This window comes from Gorilla gorilla, chromosome 5 (assembly GCF_029281585.2).
Source record: "Gorilla gorilla gorilla isolate KB3781 chromosome 5, NHGRI_mGorGor1-v2.1_pri, whole genome shotgun sequence".
Taxonomy (NCBI): domain Eukaryota; kingdom Metazoa; phylum Chordata; class Mammalia; order Primates; family Hominidae; genus Gorilla; species Gorilla gorilla.
Window position 1 is genome coordinate 73,583,711 of NC_073229.2, and position 26,144 is coordinate 73,609,854.

The 26,144-nt window shown below is 36.5% G+C and overlaps 1 protein-coding gene across 1 annotated transcript in view; it reads right to left on the reverse strand.

Moving 5' to 3' along the window:
* BMP5 (bone morphogenetic protein 5) overlaps positions 1–26,144 on the reverse strand; it is a 124,990-nt gene that overhangs the window by 39,693 nt on the left and 59,153 nt on the right. The window contains exon 3 of the mRNA XM_031012617.2: positions 909–1,057. Within this exon, the coding sequence (XP_030868477.1) occupies positions 909–1,057 (149 nt within the window). The remainder of the gene's footprint in view (positions 1–908; positions 1,058–26,144) is intronic.

The following is a 26,144-nucleotide window of genomic DNA, read 5'->3' on the forward strand; positions in this document are numbered from 1 at the left end:
CTGTGAAATGCATTCACTAATACTATTGTGTTATTACTATCTCGTGCATCACTCAAATGCAAGTCTCATAAAGCCATCTGCATTGGCTCACTTTTATATCTCCAGAATCTCACCAAGTGGCTCTTTTGGCTCCATCCCAGGTGTCTTTAGCCATGTATGTTCTGCTTTCCCATGGTGTCTTTGATGTGTCACTATTTTTCAGTATTAGGGTATATAGCAGGTGCCCAGTAAATACTTGTGAGCATAAGAATTACTTCTGGACCTTCTTAAAAGTGAAGATTTCCCACAGACCCTTCCACAAGTAATTCTGGAGCCGTAGTCTTTGATAAAACATTGCAATACGTGAAGAACTAACTTGGTATTATTGTTCTGCAGTTTTTTGTGACTCATTCCATCCCCATCTCCTCTCTCCCACTTTGTATTATTGGTAGCTCCTTTACTTCCCTAGTGTCTTTTTTGATACATATTTATCATTGTTTTAGTCGAGCTTTAAGACATAATTTGCACATAGTAATATTTATTCTTATTTGATGTACAGTTCCATAAATTTTTACAAATTGTATAGTTGTGTAACCACCACAACTATATTATTTTGGTATTGTTGTATTACAGTAGTGCTACTTACTTACATATACAGGTCTTCAACACTAGACTAAAAATTCCTTGAGAACAGTAGCAGTACCTACGTCTTCTTTACCTCCCACCCCAGAGCCTGACAATAAATGTATTGGATAAATGTGTTCTAAATTGATTAACTAACTAATATAGTTTTGCACTACCCTATGGAATGTGTTGCCTTGGACAGACATCATAAATATAAAACATATATTGGTTATATCACATAAAAAACGACAACTCTCAATGTGTCAAACAAGCTTCACAAAAAACATATAAAATTCAGTGCTTACCATCCCCTGTTTCTGCACAGAGCTGTAAGCCCAAATTATTCTGGGGATTAATCACCCAATGATTGCTGGTCACAGTGATATCAAAGACAAGCCAACCCACATCTAATGCTTGGGCCTTTCTTGTGTCTAACAAGAACAGATCTGCATCCCTAAAAAGAAAAGGAACAACAAAAAAAGTTAAAGGTTTAAATGAACATCATTACTTCCTAGACTTAAGTGAAAACATTACAAAAGCAGTTTGTAAAATAACAGCAGTTAGTTAAAGAACAAGAGGAACAAGTGACTCAAGTGATGAGTAATAAGATACAAAACCTTTGTTACTAGGCTCCCAACCAAACCTGGTACAAATTAGTAATCTCTATCTGAAAGTAATTTCCATTTTCCTGCTTTTCATTGGCCTTTATAAACTGACTTAGTGTTCTTAATTTGATCCCTGGTCATCAGTGTTCCCGGTAACCACATCTGTAAGTAGTCCTCAAAACAAAGGATTAAACTGAATAGAGTCAAATGAAAGTAGCTGTTCCAGTTTGGATGAATGTGAATTCTCAGATGAATGGAACACAGGCAGGATGTAATGCAATCATCTGTTTTAGAAGGAGTTTTCTAATATTTTTTCTATTTTTATTATATAATTATTTTATGGATACCAAACACCAAGAGAGTATTACAGAGTTCCTAATACCACTGGTTTAAGGATAAATCCCATGAGTTGAGTGGCACAATCTATGAGAACTTTTGTTAATATCTTCTGCAAGCTTAAGTCCCCTTGGGACAGTAATGGCTGTGAATATGAACTTACTTATATATTTTAGAATAATCTGCACAGTGTTACTGTTATTAACATTTATACTTGTATTGCTGAATCTTAATTTTAGCATTATATTTATAAATGTATAAACATTTGTTAAATTATAATGAATAATTTATTATTCTCTTACTACAGGCAGTTTCTGAGCTAAAATTACCTATTTCTGACATTTAATCTTTACAACAGCTCCTTAGTATTGAAAACATTCAGGCTCAAATAGGTTAACTGTAAAACACTGTATCTCCCTCAAGATAGAGTAGAAATAACACCATTATGCATTTTATGACCTTTGATATTGTATTGAATCTATTTAAGAGCATATTATTTATATAGAAAACAATACAGCTATTCATTGTTTAATATTATTATACTAGGTTAAATATCAACATACTGTGTTAAATACTATTTTACTGCATTTTCTGTCTGTATACATCATAGAAGTCACTTTAAGGGTGGCTTACAAAATGTGAAAACACATTTTTAATAAATCATACTTTTTTAATGAAAAATACTCTAAAATTTAAAATTGAACCATTTTAACAAAAACGAAGTTAAAAAATGTGTATCTTAGAAACTACATCTTCGTTTCTTAACTAGATTTTTTTCTATTAATCTAGAGAAAGTCAAATAAATGTAATATGATAATGAAATAATCTAAATACCTTAATACAAACTATGAATGTTTTATTGTCTTTTCACAATTACAGTCATTGTGTTTACCAAAGGAAGGTTTGAAATGCTTGCTTTTTTCACATCTGATATAGGATTCAGTTTTAGATACTGCAGACTTATAACAAGCATATCATACAAAGCAATAAAATGATTCCTTTAGTTCTCACTAGAATTTGTAGAACCCTTTATAGTCCCAGTGTGATAGCAGGTCAGTTAAATTCTTCCTCTTCCTCCTAAATTGAAAAATCCTCCAAATAAGCAGACAAGAAAATAAGAATTGTCTTAAAGTTTTGAGATATTTGGTAAATATCTCTGAGACCTTAATCTTGGAATTAACTCATTTACACTGTTCACTTCTTAAACAGGAGCAGTCCCCCTGTACCTTGGGAAATACTTGAGTGCTACACCGATTTCAGGTCTGCTTTCATTTGAAATATGGCAAAAATGTCCTAATCAATTCTGCAAGGCTCATAATGTCATCCCTTGGCATGATATTAATAAAGACATGAAAAACAAAAAAGAACAAGGAGGTAAACTTTCAGAAGCAAAATTAACAAATTTCTTTTGGTAGTCATTTCAATGATATTTTCTATTATTTTTAAACTGTGCCATCTCTTCAGGAAAAAAAAAATTCTCCAAACTCTTCATGTTCAAATATCAAAACTTTCCAGCATGTCTGTGAAGGAGACAGTTCCAGTTTAAATGTATATATATATTTTTTTTCTTAGGAATTTGTATTTTTTTCTTCTTTTTATTATTATACTTTAAGTTTTAGGGTACATGTGCACATAGTGCAGGTTAGTTACATATGTATACATATGCCATGCTGGTGCGCTGCACCTACCAACTCGTCATCTAGCATTAGGTATATCTCCCAGTGCTATCCCTCCCCCCTCCCCCCACCCCACAACAGTCCCCAGAGTGTGATGTTCCCCTTCCTGTGTCCATATGTTCTCATTGTTCAATTCCCACCTATGAGTGAGAATATGCGGTGTTTGGTTCTTTGTTCTTGCGATAGTTTACTGAGAATGATGATGTATATATTTAGAAAAAGCATCAAGAATGGCCTAAATATCTGAATTTCGGTGATGCAAATTGCAATTCATTGGAAAGTAAATCTGGGAAGATGAAGTGGTGTGGTCTAAAAAGAGCCATATATTTCTAGTTCACCTCTGAAAAGTTATGAAAGTTCAATTGATTTCATAAGTGCACAGTTTTCTATTAATGGTCAAAGCTATTTTACTTTTGACTGACAAATTATTTAATTTCTCCTTTCTCCTTTCATATACGAAGCTCTTCTGCATTACCTATAGACAACAGAATATGCTTGAGGAGAATCAAGACTATGAGTAATAAACACAGTGGTAATAATTCTGTAATTTTTACTCATATGGCCCCTTTCATAGCAGGTTCTTAAAAACAAGTCCCCCCCAACCCCATTCTGTAGAATGTTAGAGGGGATTTATTTTGAAGTATAAAATTTCTCCACTAAAATATGGCACTTATACTACTGGGAATAGTAAAATATCCTAAGTATTTCCCATGAACATTATAAAATAAACTTGTTAAAGTTGTCCTGCCTCACCAGTTTTACTTCACTTTTTAAAAGAAATTCTTACAATATCCAATAAAAGAACATTTTAAATAGTAATGCATTTAAGAACAGTGCAATAGAGAAAATACATGTACAAAGAAAAAACATATTTATTTGTAGCAAAAATAATTCCATAAATCCTTTAAATAAGGTGCAGTTACAGTACTTGAAATTAAAGCCTACATTGTAGCAAAGAAAAAGCCCATTTACATGAATGTGCATAAGCAAATATTTCAGAATGGTGTTTGTGATTATTTTCTTTATTTTTTTTTTTTTTTTTTGAGACGGAGTCTAGCTCTGTCGCCCAGGCTGGAGTGCAGTGGCGCGATCTCAGCTCACTGCAAGATCCACCTCCCGGGCCGGGCGCGGTGGCTCACGCCTGTAATCCCAGCACTTTGGGAGGCCGAGGCGGGCGGATCACCTGATGTCGGGAGTTCAAGACCAGCCTGACCAACATGGAGAAACCCCGTCTCTACTAAAAATACAAAAAATTAGCCGGGCATGGTGGTGCATGCCTGTAATCTCAGCTACTTGGGAGGCTGAGGCAGGAGAATCGCTTGAACCCAGGAGGCGGAGGTTGCAGTGAGCCGAGATCACGCCATTGCACTCTAGCCTGGGCAACGAGAGCAAAACTCGGTCTCAAAAAAAATAATAATAATAAAAAAAAAAAAGATCCACCTCCCGGGTTCGTGCCATTCTCCTGCCTCAGCCTCCCGAGTAGCTGGGACTACAGGTGCCTGCCACCACGCCCGGCTAATTTTTTATATTTTTAGTAGAGACGGGGTTTCATCATGCTAGCCAGGATGGTCTCGATCTCCTGACCTCGTGATCCACCCACCTCGGCCTCCCAAAGTGCTGGGATTACAGGTGTGAGCCACCGCGTGTGATTGTTTTCTAAGGCTGTCATAACAAAATACCAGACTAGAGTTTGCAATTGATTCTCTCTCATTTCTGGAGGCTAGAATTCCAAAATCAAGGTGTCAGCAGGGTCGGTTCTTTCTGAAACCGGAGGAAAAGATCTGTTCCAGGCTCTCTCCTTGGCTCGTAGATTGTTGTCTTCTCCCTGTATCCCTTCTCATCATCTTTTCTCCTATGCATGTCTTTGTGTCTAAATTTCCTCCTTTCATAAGGACACCAGTCATATTGGGTTAGGATTCATTCTACTGACCTCACTTTAGGTCAACTGCCTTTGCAAAGACCCTATGTCCAAAAAAGGTCACATTCTGAGTTACTGGAGGCTAGGACTTCAACATCGGGGGAGAGGGCACAATTCAACCCATAATACTAATACTAATACATAATACTAATAAAGCGGGTTTTTTTAAGGTGGGAAAGTAAATATTCCTGGATGTGAATAGTCTGTCTTTATTGACAACATAGCACTTATCAAGACTGAGAGGTTTTCAAAAACAAATATGTGAAAGTAAATTTACATTAATAGAAATCATAATGACTAAAATTTGCATTTTTCTTTTTCAGGTAAAATTTCATTGTTCATCTTGAGTATGATATAGATCAGTATAATAATTTCCTCTATGGTTAATAAAGTCATCATGCCGTTGTTAAATACAGAGTCAGGTTTAACAGATAAAGTTAGATTTGTAGTATCAAATAAGCTTATCAGATATGAAATATTTTGGAATATTAAGTTTAGCTGCTCAAAGGTGAATAGTAATATATAATATATACATACATTTATTGTCAATACAAATACATTTGAGCAGGTCTGACTCATCATGACCAGAAGTTTAAACATGTCTAGTTATACATGGGCTATTGGTATGTTTGTGTATATTTACTTGCATGAGTGCCTTTTATTTTAGTGAAAGAAGAAAGAGTTTTGCATACATACCTTGAGAATCTTAAAATACCAGAAGGACACTACACTAAAGACTAAACAGCAGGAACCAAAATTCGGCAGAATTTAAGTTACTACCATTAGCATAACTCAACCGAAAATGCTAATTGGTGGAATGAGAATATCGAAGCTAAATTAATATTTATCATCTTTTTATCAATATCAATCTAGTGCTGTAAAGATTTGGAGATCAGACAGATCTTGAACAATTAAGGAATTCCTCAACCTCAATTTCCCTGTATATTAAAAATGGTATGATAATCCCTGCCTTAAAATGTTTGATCAAGACCAAGTGCAATACTTTGAATATCTATCTGGTTAAGAGGTAAATTACACTTAAATCTGCAATCTTTTATAGGGTCTGCCATAATACAAATGTCTCTAAATTGCTTCATTTTGACCTATGAGTTTTGGGAAAGTATTATTTAGAGAAGCACGTTACCTTCAAATAACCTCGATCAGTGTTAATTTTGTACTTACAAAAACGGGGAAGAAGAAAAAGAGAGGAGCAGAAGGAGAAAAGGAGAAGGAGGAGGTAGAGAAAACAAGGCACAAAAAGTTTAGAAAGTATTTCTGGGAGTGTTGTTTCAAAACTTCAACTATTGACTGTCTTTAGAAGTTTACCTGTGGAGGCCAAAGCAACTCCATCTTGAAAGCTAATCCACTCTATTGGCTTCTGATTAACTTCTGTTCTGGGAAGCCCTCTAATATTTTCAGTTTATCTATCTTCCTTGTGTAAGAGCAGGTACTTATGCAAATTCTGCCTTTAGGTCAAACAAGCTTTATGTTATCATACTTCAATTGTCCTACAGCTAGCTCCCTTCTGAACCATCCCTCTTCCCTGGGTAACGGTGTGGGAATCCACCATCTCAACTTGCTGCTGCCCGAGACACAGACATGGCTTCTGTTCCTAAGTCCCTATTAAATATTTCTTCCAAGGAAACTGGTTTTGTCAGCCTGTCTCTTCAGCCTCTCAGATTCCTGGGACTTTGGGGTAGGTTTGCACAGACCTCCCCACAGTGAAACATCACCTTTTTAAAAAGCACTTTAAAAAGCACTTATATAAGTACCCTTTCCTTATATAAGAATAGAGTTAGAGGTTGTATTGTGGATATAACATTTATGCATTTAAATAAATGCTAAAAAACAACAACAAACACACACGTATACACACACACACAACCTGTGGATTCCTGCCCTTTTGATAGCATAGTATTTCCAATGACAGTATCATACACAAATATACAAAAATGCTACTTTTCAAACAACATAGATGGATCTGAAGATGATATACTTATTAACACTGTGATATATGATTAAAAATGTGATTCTAGTGATAAAGGCATAATGTCAAAGATGCATAAGACAAGTTTGAAGAAAAAGCCATCATATGTATATGTTTTGAGAGTGAAGCAAGGAATACTATATTAATCATTTCATACAACATGTGAGTTAAAATATGTATGCAAAATATTAACAAACTATTATAGTTTTGTCTATTTTAAGTGTATTCATTATCTACCTATGTTTATGCAAAAAATAAAGTGTATAAACATTCAACTTCTTGCTCTAATTTGCTTGATCTTTTACTTGAGTAAAGGGAATATCATTTTATATGATTATATTATGATAATGTGTTCTCCTTATAATTCAATATATAAGGGATGTGAACAGGCCTAGTAGCACACCAGGCATGTAGTATTGGAAATGTTAACTTCCTCTATTTTTCTAGTCAGCTGAATAAATGGAGTATTCTCATTATAAGACAAAAAAAAATTGACCAAGAATGTTTGATGTGAAATCAATGAGTCTGGGATTTTAACTCTGAAAGTGACCAAAATAAATCACAGAATACTAGAACTGAGTGAGATATAAATTACTTAGCCAAACTATTTTTTCATAAGGAAATTTAAAGAGAAATCAAATAATTTTCCATGTTCACTTAGCCAATAGGGGGATCAGAACCCAGTTTTCCATTTTCAGAACACTTTCTCTTATAAAATATCAGCTCCCTTTACTCCCAAACCATAACTCAATTGCTTTCCTTATCTTGAAGAAAAGCATTGATATTTGGACTGGACCACTGAAAGGTTGATCTGAGCCACTAGCCTAAAACAAGATGGGTAGAAACAGCTAAGAAGTGACTTTGGCTATCATTTCACAAACCCATCTATCTATTAATTCATTTATTCACTTTTTCAATTTAACATATTTTCACACTCCATGGTGGTTTTATACTATATCAATTCAACTAAGCTGGAACTACTGTGTATGGTTTGGGATTAGGGTTGGCTGCAAAGGAAATTTGAGTAACATTTAGAAGGTGGCAGTGAAGCAGTAGCCATATTTATGCTTAGAAGACTACCTTGTGATCAAGTGTTATTGCAACTTAGACATATTGTGGAGAACTGCTGGTTCATCTTATTGGTGTTGGGCATGCAGCTCCTTCAGATCCCACTAATTCTCCCTATTTAGTTCCTCTGAATGTAGGGCAAGGCATCCACTTCTAAAAGAAAGGATTGGCGGCTAGAAAGTCAACTGCATCATTGAAGTTGGAGACTTGGAGGTAGGTTCCACTTTGTCCTCATGGGTTCCAGATTATCTTCACAGGTTCTGTTTTGTCCTTGTTTCCCCCAATGCATCTTTCCTTTCTGACTCTGTCCTGTGGACCTTAAGCCCAGCTTCAGATGCAGAGCAACAGATTTAAATAGATTGGTTAGCTCTAGGAATGCATAAGGTCAAATCTCTACCATAAATCGTTGCAGAAGCATTTCCCAGGAGGATAAATCTCCACTTTGCTCTTGGCTAATTATACCGGAACACTTACTTCAGTACTGGAAGGGCAGTACTTCGTTCTCTCTGGAAAGGGTGCTCTGGATATGAATCTGTCTTCTTTGTCCATGATGCTTCTCCCCAAAATTACCACACATGAACTTCCAGAATGCCTTATTCACTTATTCATAGAATTCCATACTGCATCGCTTCTGATAAAAAAATGGGCTCATGCTTATGGAAGTCACTGGTCTCCCCATGCTTCCCATCAAAAGGATGGCCTTTTGAAGACTCAGTTATGCCACAAGTTGGGTACCAATATTTTACAAGAATGAACTGATATCCTTCAGGGAAGCTTTATATGATCTAAATCCGTAACCAATATAGCAAGGATGACTGTTTCTCTCATAACCAGATGTCTCATGGTCTAGAAATCAGGGGGTGGAAATGGAAGTGGTTCCTCTCAACTCACTATATATGATTCAACTAGCAAAATCTGTGCTTCTGACTCCCAAGACATTGGGCTATGTTGGTCCAGAGCTCTTAGTTCCCAATGGTACAATGCTAACTCTAGTGTCCATGGCAATAGTTCTATTAAATTGGAAGTTGAAACAGCTACCCGGCCACTTTGACTCCTCATGCCAGTGAATCAAGAAGCCAGTAAGTGGTTACTATACCATGTGAATCAATGATTCTAAATATCAAAGGGAAATTGGACTACTACTACCACAATATGGGTAATGAGGAGTATGCATAGAGTACAAGAGATCACCTGGAACACCACTTCGTACTCCCTTGTCATATGACAAAAGTAAATGGAAAATCACAGTTCATTGCAGGCATTATCGCTAATGGCCCAGACACTTCAACAATAAATGTTTGATTTACCTTACTAGATAAGGAAAAGTGACCAGCCATGGTGCTTGTCAAAATAAACAGAAAATTGATAGCATAGTAAAAGAAGGAAATTATAAATACCAACTGCAACCATGTGACTAGCTGCAGAAATGAGTATTGTAATATGGTATTTCTTCCTTATTTTGAAATTAATATATTTATGTTTTTGTATTAAATATATATGTATTTTTGCCATTACTTTTGACGGCAAAAACCACAAGTACTTTTGCACCTACCTAATAAATATTAAATAATTCTTTTTTCCCCTTTTCTTCCCCATCTACCTCCCATCTAGTATAAGCAGTGTTGATAGTAGCTAATCACATATTTCAGTATTGAAGTTACAATACTTCAAAGGGGGAGTATGGCTCAGCTAGAAAAGGAATGAACAACATCCAAAGATGGATTAAAAGGCAGAATTACTTTGCTATTACATTTTTTATAAGTTATGAATGGTGCCGGGTGCGGTGGCTCATGCCTGTAATCCCAGCACTTTGGGAGGCCGAGGTGAGCAGATTACCCGAGGTCAGGAGTTCGAGACCAGCCTGGCTAACATGGCAAAACCCCGTCTCCACTAAAAATACAAAAATTAGCTAGGGTGGGGGGGGCGGGGGGGGCAGGCACCTGTAATCCCAGCTACTCGGGAGGCTGAGGCAGGAGAATCGCTTAAACCCAGGAGGCAGAGGTTGCAGTGATCTGAGATCACGCCATTGCACTCCAGCCTATGTGACAAGAGTGAAGCTCTGCCTCAAACAAAACAAAATAAAACAAAAACAAAACAAAAAAAACAGGAAGAAGTTATGAATGGGTATAAAAGATGTATATTAGTGCCAAATTGACAAGGATGGACTGTTGTGGCTATGTACATTGTCATATTACCTAAACAGAAATGACAAATTCCAGAATTCCCTTGGGAATTTGTTTGGGGCTGCTTTGAAGTTAGCCATCAGAGAAATCTGAACAGGAGTTGGTTAGTGGAATGGAAGCAGCACCCAAGTTTATGACTGGATAATTGGTAAAGTGCCAGGCTTTTCTGCTGCTCGCATACATTGTCACTGATCTGCTACCTCACCTTACTGTTGGGAGCACCTGGGCTCTTTCAGCTTCCACTGAGTAACAGCTCCATCAGCTTCTCCAAATCCTGGCCCACAATTCCTTCTGCAAGATCACCTCCTTCAGCTTCTCTACATCCTAAGCAAAGGAGTTTGTGGAATTCATGCTGAAGCATACCAATCTCCCCTGCAGGCCACGCACATCATTAAAGTTGGAACTCCAAAGGCATGAGAAAGACATGGGTTCTAATTTGTCCTTGGGGCTCCAGCATATCCTGAAAAGTTCTAGTTCTTCTTTTTCTCTCCAATTCTGTATCTGTTTTTCTTCCCAGCTGCCTATGGGAAGCTAACTTTAGACCCATGACAAGATAGAGAAGCAACAGACTTACAAGAACTATTTAACCAGGTCCCATGATTGCAGAAAGTCAAATCCGTATAATAAGTCTCTTATTCCTTATGACTCACAATAATTTTATTTTTCTTATCAATCACTATCTAGCTTACTCCCTGTTATGGGTTAAATTGTGTCTTTCAAAAACATATGTTGAAGTACTAGTCCCTCATACTTGTGAATGTCATCTTATTTGGAAATATGCTTGCAAATGTAATCAAGTTAAGATGAGGTAAGCCATATTTCAATATAACCAGTATCCTTATAAGAAGAAGAGGAGAGACACAAAGATAGAGACACACAGAAGGAAGACAGCCACATGAAGATAGAAGAGGAGATTGGAATTACAGTATCTTCACACAGCCAAGGAACTTCTAGGGCTACCAGAAGATGAAAACGGCAAGGAAGCATCATCCTCTAGAGGTTTTGGAGGGTGCGTGGCCTTACCAATTCCTTGATTTGGGAAACCTAGCCTTCAGAACTGTAAGAAAACAACTTCCTATTGTATTAAGCCATCATAGTTTTTAGTCATCTGTTATGGCAATTCTAGGAAACTAATATATTCCCCTGATTAGGATATTTCACATATTAAATAGGGAATGATCAACAATATCAAATACTGAGGAGAATAAGAAGAAAGAAAAAGTATAAGATCTGGTAAAGAGGAGGCTGATGGTAGATGACTAGTTCAGTGGAGTTATGAAAATCAAATTACAGTGCATTGAGGGGTGAATTAAATATGAGAAAGAGAAGGAATTGAAAGTAAAGTTTTATATCTGTGAATATGGTTATGATGTGGAAAGGACAAATACTGTGGAATTTGGGGAAATAGGTGCAAACAGTCATGTAAAGGGATTTTTAATGTGATAATCATGAGGCTACTTATAGGATGCATTTAAGTTTGTATGTGAAGATAGAACTTCTTGCACTATTTCAATGTAAGAAGAGATGTATGTACAGTACAGAAAATCTTCTGGAATAAGCAAATGCTTATTTACCTCTCTACAACACTATCCTTAGAGTTCAAATGCAAAATTTCATTATAAATGAAATCACCTCTTAGCAAGAGACATTGGGTAAACTAATATGCACTGGATGGGATGCCCATTCATCTTTTGCTGAAATCTCTTTTATCAAGAGTACTATATTATAGACACATGGCAAAAGTGTTTGCTTGTTTTAAAAATATAATTGAACATTACTCATTGGTATCAGGTGCCAATAAGCTGTAAGACTCACAGATACTTGATTTTATTTATTTAATTATTTTACTTTAGGTTCCAGGATACTAGTGCATAACCTGTAGGTTTGTTACATAGGTATATATGTGCCATGGTAGTTTGCTGCACCTATCAACCCGTCATCAAAGTTTTAAGCCCCACATGATTAGCTATTTGTTCTCATGCTCTCCCTCCCCTTGACCAGATTCATCCATGTCCCTGCAAAGGACATGATCTCATTCCTTTTTATGGCTTTATAGTATTCCATGGTGTATATGTAGCACATTTTCTTTAACCAGTTTATCATTGATGGGCATTTGAGTTAGTTCCACATCTTTGCTTTATAGCAGAATGATTTATATTCCCTTGGGTATATATCCAGTAATGGGATTGCTGGGTCAGATGGTACTTCTAGTTCTAGATCCTTGAGGAATCGCCACATTGTCTTCCACAATGGTTGAACTAATTTACATTCCCACCAACAGTGTAAAAGCATTCCTATCTCTCCACATCCTCACCAGCATCTATTGTTTCTTGACTTTTTAATAATCGCCATTCTGACTGGTGTGAGATGGTAGCTCACTGTGGTTTTGATTTGCATTTCTCTAATGATTAGTGATGTTGAGCTTTTTTTCATATGTTTGTTGGCCGCATAAATATCTTCTTTTGAGAAGCGTCTGTTCATATCCTTTGCCCACTTTTTGATGGGGTTATTTTTTTTTCCTTGTAAACTTGTTTAAGTTCCTTGTAGATTCTGGGTATCAGACCTTCATCAGATGAGTAGAATACAAACATTTTCTCCCCTTCTATAGGTTGTCTGTTCACTCTGATGATAGTTTCTTTTGCTGTGCAGAAGCTCTTTAGTTTAATTAGATCTCATTTATCACTTTTGGCTTTTGTTGCAATTGCTTTTGGCATTTTCATCATAAAGTATTTGCCCATGCCTATGTCCTGAATGGTATTGCCTAGGTTTTCTTCTAGGGTTTTTAGATTTGGGGCTTTACATTTAAGTCTTCAGTCCATGTTGAGTTAATTTTTCTATAAAGTGTAAGAAAGGGGTCCAGTTTCAGCTTTCTGCATATGGCTAGCCAGTTTTCTCAACACCATTTATTAAATAGGTAATCCTTTCCCCATTGCTTGTTTTTGTCTGGTTTGTTGACAATCAGATGGTTGTAGATGTGTGGTGTTATTTCTGAGGTCTCTGTTCTTTTTCATTGGTCTATCTGTCCGTTTTGGTAGCAGTGCCATGCTGTTTTGGTTAATGCATCCTTGATGTATAGTTTGAAGTTAGGTAGCACGATGCCTCCAGCTTTGTTCTTTTTGCTTAGGAGTGTCTTGGCTCTACATGCTCCTTTTTGATTCCATATGAAATTTAAAGTGGTTTTTTCTAATTCTGTGGGGAATGTCAATGGTAGTTTGATGGGAATAGCACTGAATCTATAAGTTACTTTGGGCAGTATGGCCATTTGCATTATATTGATTCTTCCTATCCACAAGAATAGAATGTTTTTCCATTTGTTTGTGTTCTGTCTTATTTCCTTGAGTAGTAGTTTGTAGTTTTCCTTGAAGAGGTCCTTCACATCCCTTGTTAGCTGTATTCCTAGGTATTTTATTCTCTTTGTAGCAATTGTGAATGGGAGTTCATTCATGATTTGGCTCTCTGCTTGTCTATTATTGGTGTATAGGAATGCTTGTGATTTTTGCACACTGATTTTGTATCCTGAGACTTTTTGGAAGCTGCTTATCACCTTAAGGAGTTTGGGGGCTGAGGCAATGGGGTTTTCTAAATGTAGAATCATGCCATCTGCAAACAGAGACAATTTGACCTCCTCTTTTCCTATTTGAATACCCTTTATTTCTTTCTCTTGCCTGATTGCCCTGGCCAGAACTTCCAATACTATGTTGAATAGGAATGGTGAGAGGGGGCTTCCTTGTCTTGTGCCGGTTTTTAAAGGGAATGCTTCCAGCTTTTGCCCATTCAGTATGAATTGGCTGTGGGTTTGTCATAAATAGCTCTTATTATTTTGAGATATTTTTCATCAATACCTAATTTATTGAGAGTTTTTAACATGAAGGGATGTTGAACTTTATCAAAGGCCTGCATCTATTGAGATGACCATGTGATTTTTGTGATTGGTTCTGTTTATGTGATGGATTACATTTATTGATTTGCGTATGTTGAACCAGCCTTGCATCCCAGGGATGAAGCCAACTTGATCGTGGTGGATAAGCTTTTTGATGTGCTGCTGGAGTCGGTTTGCCAGTATTTTATTGAGGATTTTCACATCGATGTTCATTAGGGATATTGGCCTGAAGTTTTCTTTCTTCGTTGTGTCTCTGGCAGGTTTTGGTATCAGGATGATGCTGGCCCCATAAAAGGGAGGAAGGACTCCTCCCTTTTCAATTGTTTGAAATAGTAGCTAAAGGAATGGTACTAGCTCCTCTTTGTACTTCTGGTAGAATCCGGCTATTAGTCGATCTGGTCCTGGCTTTTTTTTGGTTGGTAGGCTATTTATTACTGGCTCAATTTCAGAACTTGTTATTGGTCTATTCAAGGATTCAAATTCTTCCTGGTTAAGTCTTGGGAGGGTGTATGTGTCTAGGAATTTATCCATTTCTTCTAGATTTTATAGTTTATTTGAATAGAGGTGTTTATAGTATTTTCTGATGGTAGTTTGTATTTCTATGGGTCCAGTGGTGATATCCTCTTTATCATTTTTTATTGTGTCTATTTGATTCTTCTCTTTTTTCTTCTTTACTAGTCTAGCTGGTTGTCTATCTAGTTTGTTAATTTTTTCGGTAAACCAGCTCCTGGATTCATTGATTTTTTGAAGGGTTTTTCATGTCTCCATCTCCTTCAGTTCTGCTCTGATCTTAGTTATTTTTTGTATTCTGCTAGTTTTTGGATTTGTTTGCTCTTGCTTCTCTAGCTCTTTTAAATTTGATATTAGGGTGTCAAAGTGAGATCTTTCTAGCTTTCTGATATAGGCATTCAGTGCTATAAATTTCTCTTAACACTGCTTTGGCTGTGTTCCCCAAGATTCTGGTGCATTGTCTGTTTTCTCAATGGTTTCAAGGAACTTCTTGAATTCTGCCTTAATTTCATTATTTACCTAGGAGCATTCAGGAGCAGGTTGTTCAATTACCATGTAGTTGTGTGGTTTTGAGTGAGTTTCTTAGTCCTGAGTTCTAATTTGATTGCACTGTGTTCTGAAAGACTATTTGTTATGATTTCAGTTTTTTTTGCATTTGCTGCTGAGGAGTGTTTTACTTCCAATTATGTGGTCGATTTTAGAATAAGTGCCACGTGGCACTGAGAAGAATGTATATTCTGTTGATTTGGTGTGGAGAGTCCTGTAGATGTCTATTTGGTCCACTTGATCCAGAGCTGAGTTTAAGTTCTGAATATCCTTGTTAATTTTCTGACTTGCTGATCTGCCTAATATTGACAGTGGGGTCATTATTATTGTGTGGGAGTCTAAGTCTCTTTGTAGGTCTCTAAGAACTTGTTTTATAAATTGGAATGCTTCTGTATTGGGTGCATATATATTTAGGATAGTTAGCTCTTCTTGTTGAATTGATCCCTTTACCATTATGTAATACCATTCTTTGTCTTTTTTGATCTTCGTTGGTTTGAAATCTATTTTGTCAGAGACTAGGATTGCAACCCTTGCATTTTTTTTTCTTTCCATTTGCTTGGTAAATTTTCCTCCATCCCTTTTTTTGAGCCTATGTGTGTCTTTGCACATAAGAAGGGTCTCCTGAATACAGCACACCGATGGGTCTTGACCCTTTATCCAATTTGCCAGTCTATGTCTTTTAATTGGGGTATTTAACCCATTTACATTTAAGGTTAATATTGTTATGCATGAATTTGATACTGCCATCATGATGCTATCTGGTTATTTTGCAAAATAGTTGTTGCAGTTTCTTCATAGTGGCATTGGTCTTTATATTTTGGATTGTTTTTGCAGTAGCTGGTACCAGTTTTTCCTTTCCGTATTTAGTGCTTCCTTCATGAGGCAGGCCTGGTGGTGATGAAATGCCCCAGCATTTGCTTCTCTGGAAAGGATTTTATTTCCCCTCACTTATGAAGCTTAGTTTGGTTTGATATGAAATGCTGGGTTGAAAATTCTTTTCTTTAAGAATGTTGAATATTGGCCCCCCCTCTCTTCTAGCTTGTAGGGTTTCCACTGAGAGGTCCACTGTTAGTCTGATAGGCTTCTCTTTTTAGGTTACCTGGCCTATCTCTCTGGCTGTCCTTACCATTTTTTCCTTCATTTCAACCTTGGTGATTCTGATTATTATGTCTTGGGGTCAATCTTTTCATGGTATATCTTAGTGGTGTTCTCCGTATTTCCTGAATTTAAATGTTGGCCTGTCTTGCTAGGTTGAGGAAGTTCTGGATAATATCCTGAATTGTGTTTTCCAACTTGGTTCCATTCTCCCCATCTCTTTCAGGTACTCCAATCAGTCCTAGGTTCAGTCTTTTTACATAGTCCCATTTTTCTCGGAGGTTTTGTTCATTCATTTTCATTCTTTTTTCTCTAATCTTGTATGCATGCCTTATTTCGGCAAGATGATCTTCGAACTCTGATATCCTTCCTTTTGCTTGGTCGATTCGTCTATTGATCCTTGTATGTGCTTCATGAAATTCTCGTGCTGTATTTTTCAGCTCCATCAGGTCCTGCATGTTTCTCTCTAAACTGGTTATTCTAGTTAGCAGCTCCTGTAACCTTTTATCAAGGTTCTTAACCTCTTTGCTTTGGGTTACAACATGCTCCTTTAGCTCAGCAGAGTTTGTTACTACCCACCTGCTTCTGAAGCCTACTTCTGTCAATTTGTCCATCTCATCCTCTGTCCACTTCTGCACCCTTGCTGGAAAGGCGCTGCAATCATTTGGAGGGAAGAGGCACTCTGGCCTTTTGGGTTTTCAGTGTTTATTCATTGATTCTTTCTCATCTTCATGAGTTTCTCTAGTATTGATATTTGAGGCTGCTGAGCCTTGGATGGGGTTCTTGAGGGGACTTTTTTTGTTGTTGATGCTATTGTTGCTTTCTGTTCATTTGTTTTTCTTGGAATGGTCAGGTCCCTCTTCTGTAGGGCTGCTGTGGTTTGCTGGGACTTCACTTCAGGCCCTATTAATCTGGTTCACTCCATCACCCACTGAAGATACCACTCAAGGAGGCTGGAGAAGAGCAAAGATGGGTGCCTGCTCCTTCCTCTGGTACCTCTGACCTCAAGGGGCGCCGACATGATGCCAGTAGGAGCGCTCCTGTATATGGTGTCTGATGATCCCTGTTGGAGGGTCTCACCCAGTTGGATGGCATGGGGAGCAGGACCAGTTTAACAAAGCACTTTGACTGTTCCTTGATGGAGGAGGTGTACTTCAGTGGGGGGAGAAACCCACTCTTCTGGGCTGCCTGACTTCCTCAGAACTAGCCGGAGGAAAGACTAAGTCTGCTGGTCTTTGGAGACTGTGACCACCCCTCCCACTAGGGGATCAGGTCCAGGGAGATCAGAGTTCTGTCCCTGAGCACCTGGTTGGAGTTTTAGAAGCTCCTGCAGGAAGGCCCTGCCCAGTGAGGAGGGATGGGTCAAGGTCAGGCCTGAAGAGGCACTCTGTCCACAGTATGCCACAGCTGATGTGTTTGGCTGTGAGGGATACTTCTTGGGACCAAGCCATCCAGCCTCCCTGGGTCCAGCTAAGGAAAAGCGTAGCCTGGAGCTATAGAGACGGCTGCTGCCCTTCTCCCGCCGTAGGAGGTTAATGTATTAGGCAGTTATCTGTCCCGGTATTGGCTCTCACCCTCTCCAAGGACGTCAAATGGCTTTGACAGCAGTCAACCACAGCTGTGGTTCTGGTCACTCCTCCCTCTGTGAGCTCAGCAGGCTTAAGCAGATTCTAGCTTAGTGGCTGTTGAGAACCTGCACAGGTCCATGGTTGGGACCCTAGGCACTGGTGGCGTGGGCTCACACGTGGGATCTTCCAATCTGTGGGCTGCACAGTTCTATGGAAAAGGCATGTTTTCCCAGGTTGGATAGCATGCTCACTCACCACCTCCCTTGGCTGGGGGGTGGCGGCCCCTCTGCCCCATGAGGCCCTCAGGTGGGCCACTGCACCCCACTGCTCTTCCTTCCTCTCCATGGGTCACACCAGCTGCCCAGTCAGTTCTGATGACAGAACCTGGATACCTCGGTTGCTGGTGTAGGATTTGCATGCTGTTGTGGTTCTTCTCAATGGGAGCCTCCTATCGCTACTGCTTCTAGTCAACCATCTTGACCCGCCCCACAGATACTTTAAAGAGCCACACTATCCATGTACCTTCATGAATCTAGGAACCACAATCATAGATGGAGTTGGTGCCTGCTTAATTTCAACGCTGACTTGCTATACTCAGGCTTTGCTTAATATTATAAAAAAATCATTATGTTCTTTAAAGTCACCTTTCTAAAGTTATCTTCCTTCTTCTTTAAATGAAGATTAAAAGAAGATTAAATGAATATTCTCTAAATGAAAATTAATGTCTAACTCAAAAATCTATTGCAAGGATAAAAGAATACACAAATAAAAATGATATACAAATTACTATAATTACTACTTTCTTAACAAACTACATGTATAGTGTGTAAATGTATATAAGTTGTATGCATTATTCTTGCATCCAACTCATTATAGTCAGAAGTGATTTATGCAATTACTAATGTAAAAGTTATTTAACAACCTGTACTTAGAAACTTTGGAAATAGAAATGTATTCATCTTCTTTAACTTTAGGAGTATTTTTGATACATAATCCATAATAAAACCGCCTCTCAGTTCTACTGGAGAAAAAAATGGGTTGAAAACTTATAAAAAATAAGTAAAATCATTTATATAATCAAGAAGAAGAGACAAGAAAAGGAATATTAACCCTGGTTGTGGTTGTGGTTTCAATTACATGAATATATGTATATGTGTGTATGCATGCATATATTATATACATATATATATGGAGAGAGAAAGAGAGAGAAAAAGGATATTTAACCAAGAGGATAGCCACATATTTTTTTATATACAAAGAGAAACAAAAAGGAGAAACCAGTAGGATAGCCACTCTACTATCTAATCATGAAGCACTTAAACCTGGTCCAGAAAAGCTTTAAGAAATTATCTAGAAGCTACACAGACAAATTTTAGAGGAAAGGATGCCACACTACTTTATTTTCATAAAGTACGAAACTTGTAGTCCACAACGACATCTCCACTTTTCCCAAAGCTTCTATTATTATAACTATTTCACTTTCTTCCATCTCCTTTTTTCCTTGAATAGCTTATCAAGTCCAGTAAAAATATAATGATGGCCACCCAAGGAGAAAGCATACATCTCTCTCTGGGTATTTGTCATAAATACCATCATATTATTTAAGAGACTACAAATTAATAATGGTAAATTCTAGAGTTTATAAGGTTCAAAGTTTCTCTCATGAGCAGCTTTTAGCTTATATGGGCTAGAATTTGAGTTGGGTGTCTGATTGATGTTTTCAAATGGTAAATCGCTTTTTTTCCCCAAAATAAATGTGGGATTATACAATTCTATAAATCTTACTAACCATTAATTTTCAGAATATCTGATTCCATGCTGCATTTAAAAGATACAGATGAAAACTGGTAAAATAGTAATATTAGATGCAATTGAATGAGAAGCATGGCAGAAATGAAAAAAAGTTGGAATCTCACTGAGAAAATTTAATCACTTTTCACTGAGCAGAATTTTTTAATTGCCAAGACATTTTTAATATTTAGTGGATTTCCTGGCATTACATCATCTCATATTTTTCCCCTGCAGAGAAATTTAAACATGTGCTACCAGGTATATACCCAGGAGGTCCCCTCATTCAACAAGCAAAAAGGACATGAGGCTATTACACAGACAGTTCAACCATTTTTCATGCAGTGAATGAGCAATGTACCCAGTACAAACTCCTAAGAGCTCTTTCATCTTATGAATCTTATGATCCAGAATATTAAATGGTCAAAGCAAAATTCACTGATATATTAGTTTATGGCACAAACTATTTCCACTTTAGGTTTATATCTTAAATCTTCAAATAGAGCAAGATTTCTCAACCTTGGTACCAAGGACATTTTGGATCAAAGCACTCTTTGTGAGGCAGAGGAGCTGTCCTGTCCATTTTAGAAGATTTAGCAGCATTCCTACCCACATTACTACTCCAGCATATCTACGCACTAAATGCTAGTAGCAATACACACACATACCTGCCCCCTATCAATTGTGGATGACAAAATAAAGTGTTTCCATACATTGCTAAATGTCTCCTAGGGACCAAAATCACCCCAAGTAAGAACCTCTAAAATAGAGCATGATCCCCACACACTGAAGATATGCAAGCTATGCTTGTGTACCATTCTAGACACTAGAAACAACATAATCTCCCATCTGAGTGTCCTGTTCTGGCACCCTGCTCTCAAGAGCCCAGGAAATCTTCCTGAGTGGAAAATGTCAGAGTACCTTCTGAAGTATGTCTGCAGAAGAATCACAAATCTTAGAGAAGAAGGAGGCAGGGGGAGATGATGTAAATATGAAGCTGACTGTGAACTGGAATGATGACAGCTTAACTATATATATCCAAGTACTGAAGGTGGCTAATGACATCGAGCAGGCTAGCTTAAAATGTTTTCACAATGGAGTACAGAAATTTATATTCATAGCAGAGCATTAGAAAGGGTTGATTCTACATAGCACATTTTCTTTAGGGAATACATAAATATATATATTTGTGAAAAAATTAATTCAAGTAAAGCACTTAGCACAGTGCCAGACACATGGTGAGTGTCCATTAAATGTGTAAGTGCTGGCTGCTATTCTTATTAGTAGTAACACTGGCATTGATCATTTTATTGTATTAATTTAATTCATTATACGCTTAAACATTTTTATACACTTAAACATTTTAGTGCTTAGGAACATTTCTTCTGGCATACACCTCTGCCCTTTCTCTCTCTGTCTCTCTCTCTCTCCCTCCTTCCCTCTCTCTTTCTCTCTCTGTCTCCCTCCTTCCCTCTCTCTTTCTCTCTCTGTCTCTCTCCCTCCTTCCCTCTCTCTTTCTCTCTCTGTCTCCCTCCTTCCCTCTCTCTTTCTCTCTCTGTCTCTCTCTCTCTCTCCCTCCTTCCCTCTCTCTTTCTCTCTCTCTCTCTCTTTCTCTCTCTCTCTCTCCCTATTCTTTCCCCATTTGTTGTTTTGCCTATGGAAAGTTCCTACTCTCCTTGAAAAGTTCAGCTCAAAAGTGAAATCCTCTCAAAGGCTTTCCCTAAGGTCCCTTACCCTTCCAAGTAAAAAATTAACTTTCTCTTCATTTCTATTTCCACAACACTTAGTGCATATTTACATCATCGTTCTTAGCACATTGTATTATAGTTATTAAAGTCTGTGTGTGGCAGCCCCACCACAGTCCCTGGCCTCCAGGCTATGAGCTTTTGAGGCCCTATTTACTCGGCCTTATGTCCTCTGTGCTTGCCACATCGTAGACGCTCAAAAAAAGCACTCCAAGCTCAGCTGAATTATCTGGAAAATTCAATCATGTGGAAACCTCCTTTCCCAATAATGCCAGATATATGAGGTGTGACTATAGAGCAATGCCTTCTATGTAGAATTTGGGGCTGTCAGCCTTATATGAAAAGATTAAATAAGTGAAATGATGCAAAGTGTGTTAACTTTTTACCAAGTAAAACATAGATTTGGATAAGTATCAGAACACTCCTTTAAATTACACACATTTAAATATGAGTAGGGATAAATTGGGAAGGTGGGAGAAATGGTAGGAATAAAATATATAATTTTAAGAGCTATAAGTCTCACTAAGATAAATAAATAAGAAAAGAGGTGATGTAATGGATCTACCATATTTTAAATTTGATTGCATAACACTGTCAAATAATTCATAGACTAGATGGTTAATAGCTCAGACTGTGTCTTGAATATAAAACATATCCATAAAACATCAGTCTAAATTACTGTACAGATCTCCCTTACCCAGCCACTCCTAGGCAGTACCTTAGGGAAAGGAAACTTTACATATGTGAAAACATATATGCATTGTCAAATAAATTACATTAAAGAGTACAGTCTGCCCTGACTTTTCAATTGTTTCTGAGTTTAATTGAAAATACGAAGTAGATAAAATCCACAACTTTGACACGGAAGTTTTGAGAGGTGACTCTGCTTTAAAAATAGCCAGAGGTACTAGTTCCTTTTTCTACTTCCACTTTAGTTCTTTAAGAAGTATATGAAGCCACAAATAATCAATAGTTAAAAAAATTAATAGGATTTTAAAATTACTTTTCAAATTGAAATCCCATTTTAACTGTGATCATGCGATATGTAAATAAAGTATTTTTAATACAATACTTGTCTCGGAGAATTAAAGTCAAAGTTCCAAAGTTGTGGTAATTATTTTCCAAAAAATATTTACTCTTCTCAGAGAATTCTCAGAGAAATAAAGTCAAAGTTCCAAAGCAGTGGTAAATTTTTTCGAAAAATAAAAAAGATACTATTTATCTTCATTTCCTATGAGGAAAAAAAACCTTCCATGGCTTAAGAAAAAATGAGAGCAACTGATTTTTAAATCCTAGTGTTTTTTGTTTTGTTTTGTTTTGATTTTTTACCCTCTATACCTGGCAGAAGTTGGGAATGCTATTTTGTAAAGATGTGTGTAGCATAAAATCGTTTCATTACCTTTTTTCTCTCAACTATAATTATTCACATTTCTGTTTATACCAATAATGTTCATCATAAAAATTTTAAAAACACAGAAAGTGTTGAAGAATTAAAATGTAAATTACCCACAGCCTGCAATGAATATTTGATGGGTTCCTTCAATCTGTTTTATATATAAATTTATTTAAAATAGTATAATAATGTATATAATAATGTTTCTTGGTTTGGGTCAATTAACATTATTATTTGAGCATTTTTCAGTGTTAGTAAATAGTTTTCAAAAATGTAATTTGGCCGGGCGCGGTGGCTCACACCTGTAATCCCAGCACTTTGGGAGGCCGAGGCGGGCGGATCACGAGGTCAGGAGACTGAAACCATCCTGGCTAACGGTGAAACCCCGTCTCTACTAAAAATACAAAAAATTCGCCAGGCGTGGTGGCAGGCGCCTGTAATCCCAGCTACTAGGGAGGCTGAGGCAGGAGAACAGCGCGAACCAGGGAGACAGAGCTTGCAATGAGCGGAGATTGCGCCACTGCACTCCAGCCTGGATGACAGAGCGAGACACCGTCTCAAAAAAAAAAAAAAAAAAGGTGATATGTGTTTTCTCTGTGCTATTTTTCCAAAAATTATACCTTAACTTTTTTCTTGTTTAATTATGTTCAATTTGTGAATTGTAAGCAATAATACAGCGATAAACACTTTTACATGAATCCGTCTACATCTGTCTATATCTGCAATGTTTCTGTAAGATAAATTCATAAATAAGAGCTCTCTCATCCCACACTACTCTTTCCCCATACTTCTCAAATGTATTTTAAAGAGTTTGACTATTTATCTAAAGCTTGTGTTTTCAGCTATTATTCACAGAAAGATTCAATGATATTGCTATTAAATTGGGTGGCATTTATTTTATTATTACACTTCAAAACCTACCGATTTATTTTGCATATATTAAATTATGTAATAAAACTAATTATTTATTAAATAAAGACACCTAGAACATTTTACTTACTTTATCTTTACATAAAGGTAGGTGTCAGAAAACTGTACCTACTGTTATTATAATAAAAAACAATTTTTTGCCATTATGTATATAGTTCTGTAAACTAACATAGATGCTCATATGAAGTTATATGAAAATATATTGATGAATGTATTTATTATCAACTATGATCTTTGCATTGGGATATGCATTAGCCCTTCCCACATCATCTGAAATTATTTTTCTTGATCTGAAATACTTTTTCATTTGTTTTTTATTTTTTCAGATTTGTAAACTGAGACTCCAAGAAATATAGAAATTTCCCTATTTTGGAATTTCAAGTCTATGCTCTTATGGCACTATATTATTATTTTCTATGGTGACTTTAAAGTCCTTCATAGAAACCTGAAATATTGTATAAGACATATCGCTATTTCTATATGTTCTTTCCCTTAAACATCTTTCTTTGGAAGAAAAGGGGGAGTACAGAAAGTGAATCCTGCATCTACAGGTAATAACAGGGCACAGAATTGCATTTTCTTACAATGCAGAATAATGAACTTCTGTCAATGAACAAATGCTTATTTTAAAATAAAAAAAGTGTTTTGCTAGAGATTGTCATACCTGATCAACAGTATATAAAATTGAAATATGGCCAAGCGTGGTGGCTCACGCCTGTAATCCCAACACTTTGGGAGGCTGAGGCGGGTGGATCACCTGAGGTCAGGAGTTCAAGACCACCAGCCTGATCAACATGGTGAAATCCCCTCTCTACTAAAAATACAAAAATTAGCCGGGTGTGGTGGTGGGTGCCTGTAGTCCCAGCTACTCAGGAGTCTGAGGCAGGAGTATCGCTTGAAACCTGAAGGCAGAGGTTGCAGTGGGCTGAGACAGTGCCATTGCACTCCAGCTTGGGCAACAAGAGTGAAACTCCATCTCAAAAAAAAAAAAAAAAAGAATTGAAATACGAAGTATGAGTCTCTGTGAATATTTCAGGATTGAAAAAATAATTAGTAAAAAATTCCAAATACATTAGCAAAAACAAATATCACAGATGACAATAAATATACTATAACCCTAGAAGATAAAGTAACAATCATAATTCAGTAACACTACTCAATAGCAGATGTTCAAAAATGTGAACTTGGTAGAACTGAATTAAGATTGAATTGAATTTTTAAAAATACTATTTGGCAAATTAAATAGAAACCTATCAAATCTATATCGTCCCAGAGTTTAAAATGGCAATGGAAGAGGATGCCAGGTAAAGATATACATGCACTTTAGATTTTACAAATTAAGTCAAAGGAATTATGAAAAATATCAGTGAAATCCTAAATCTGAGAGTAGATTTAAACACATGTTAAAATAAAGTCTTAGCCAAATTATACCAAAGAATACTGAAACAATACGTAGCTATAGTAGCAGAAACATTAAGAGTAATATTTTTTAAATCAGGTATAATTAGAAAAATATCAGAGGTGCAAGATAAACAAACATTTCATTTTTGTAAAGAGAATTAAAATTTCCCAAAACTATGAAGTCACGTGAACTAAGCATCAATATCCATAAATATTCCAAAAGGACTGTTAATAAAAATAAGCATTAGTTTATTTAGAAATAGACTATAAAGTATTAATAGACTCTTAGTTCTTTATTTTCATAATTTTTGTCATGTGTTAAATTATACCATTCACATCCTTAGAAAATAGAAAGGTGAAAGTAAGCTCAAAGGGAGCTTCATTAGATGACATTAAGAAATATACTGAGCAGACAGAACAGTGGGCATACAGAAAAGATAGGAATTTTAATTGTGATCAATGTAAAATTCTGCAATTAAATACAATTAATAAATATATTCTGGAGGATAGAAAACTGGTATGACAATCATTGCTGAAAAAAATGCTTAGGATATAAATAACCAACTATAAACTCAACATACATAAAATATATATAACTGACAAAAAATAAACATAATTCAAACATTTTAGGATATGTATATGGAAGTAGTATTCCAATTTTGAGTAATAATGATGTCAAAGCATTGAATCATACTGAGGAAAATGGTAGTGCTGAGGATAAAAATAAATAACTTATCCTTATCTCTTCTTTAAAAAACTCATAATCCAAGTGTGAAAACAGACATAGAAAAAGATAACTATGAATAAAACAATTTGTTAGTTTTGGCAATATTATTAACTAACATTCAGAATATTATTTTCAACTCTTCTCACTAATTTTGAAAGATATTATTATTATTTAACATAAAAATA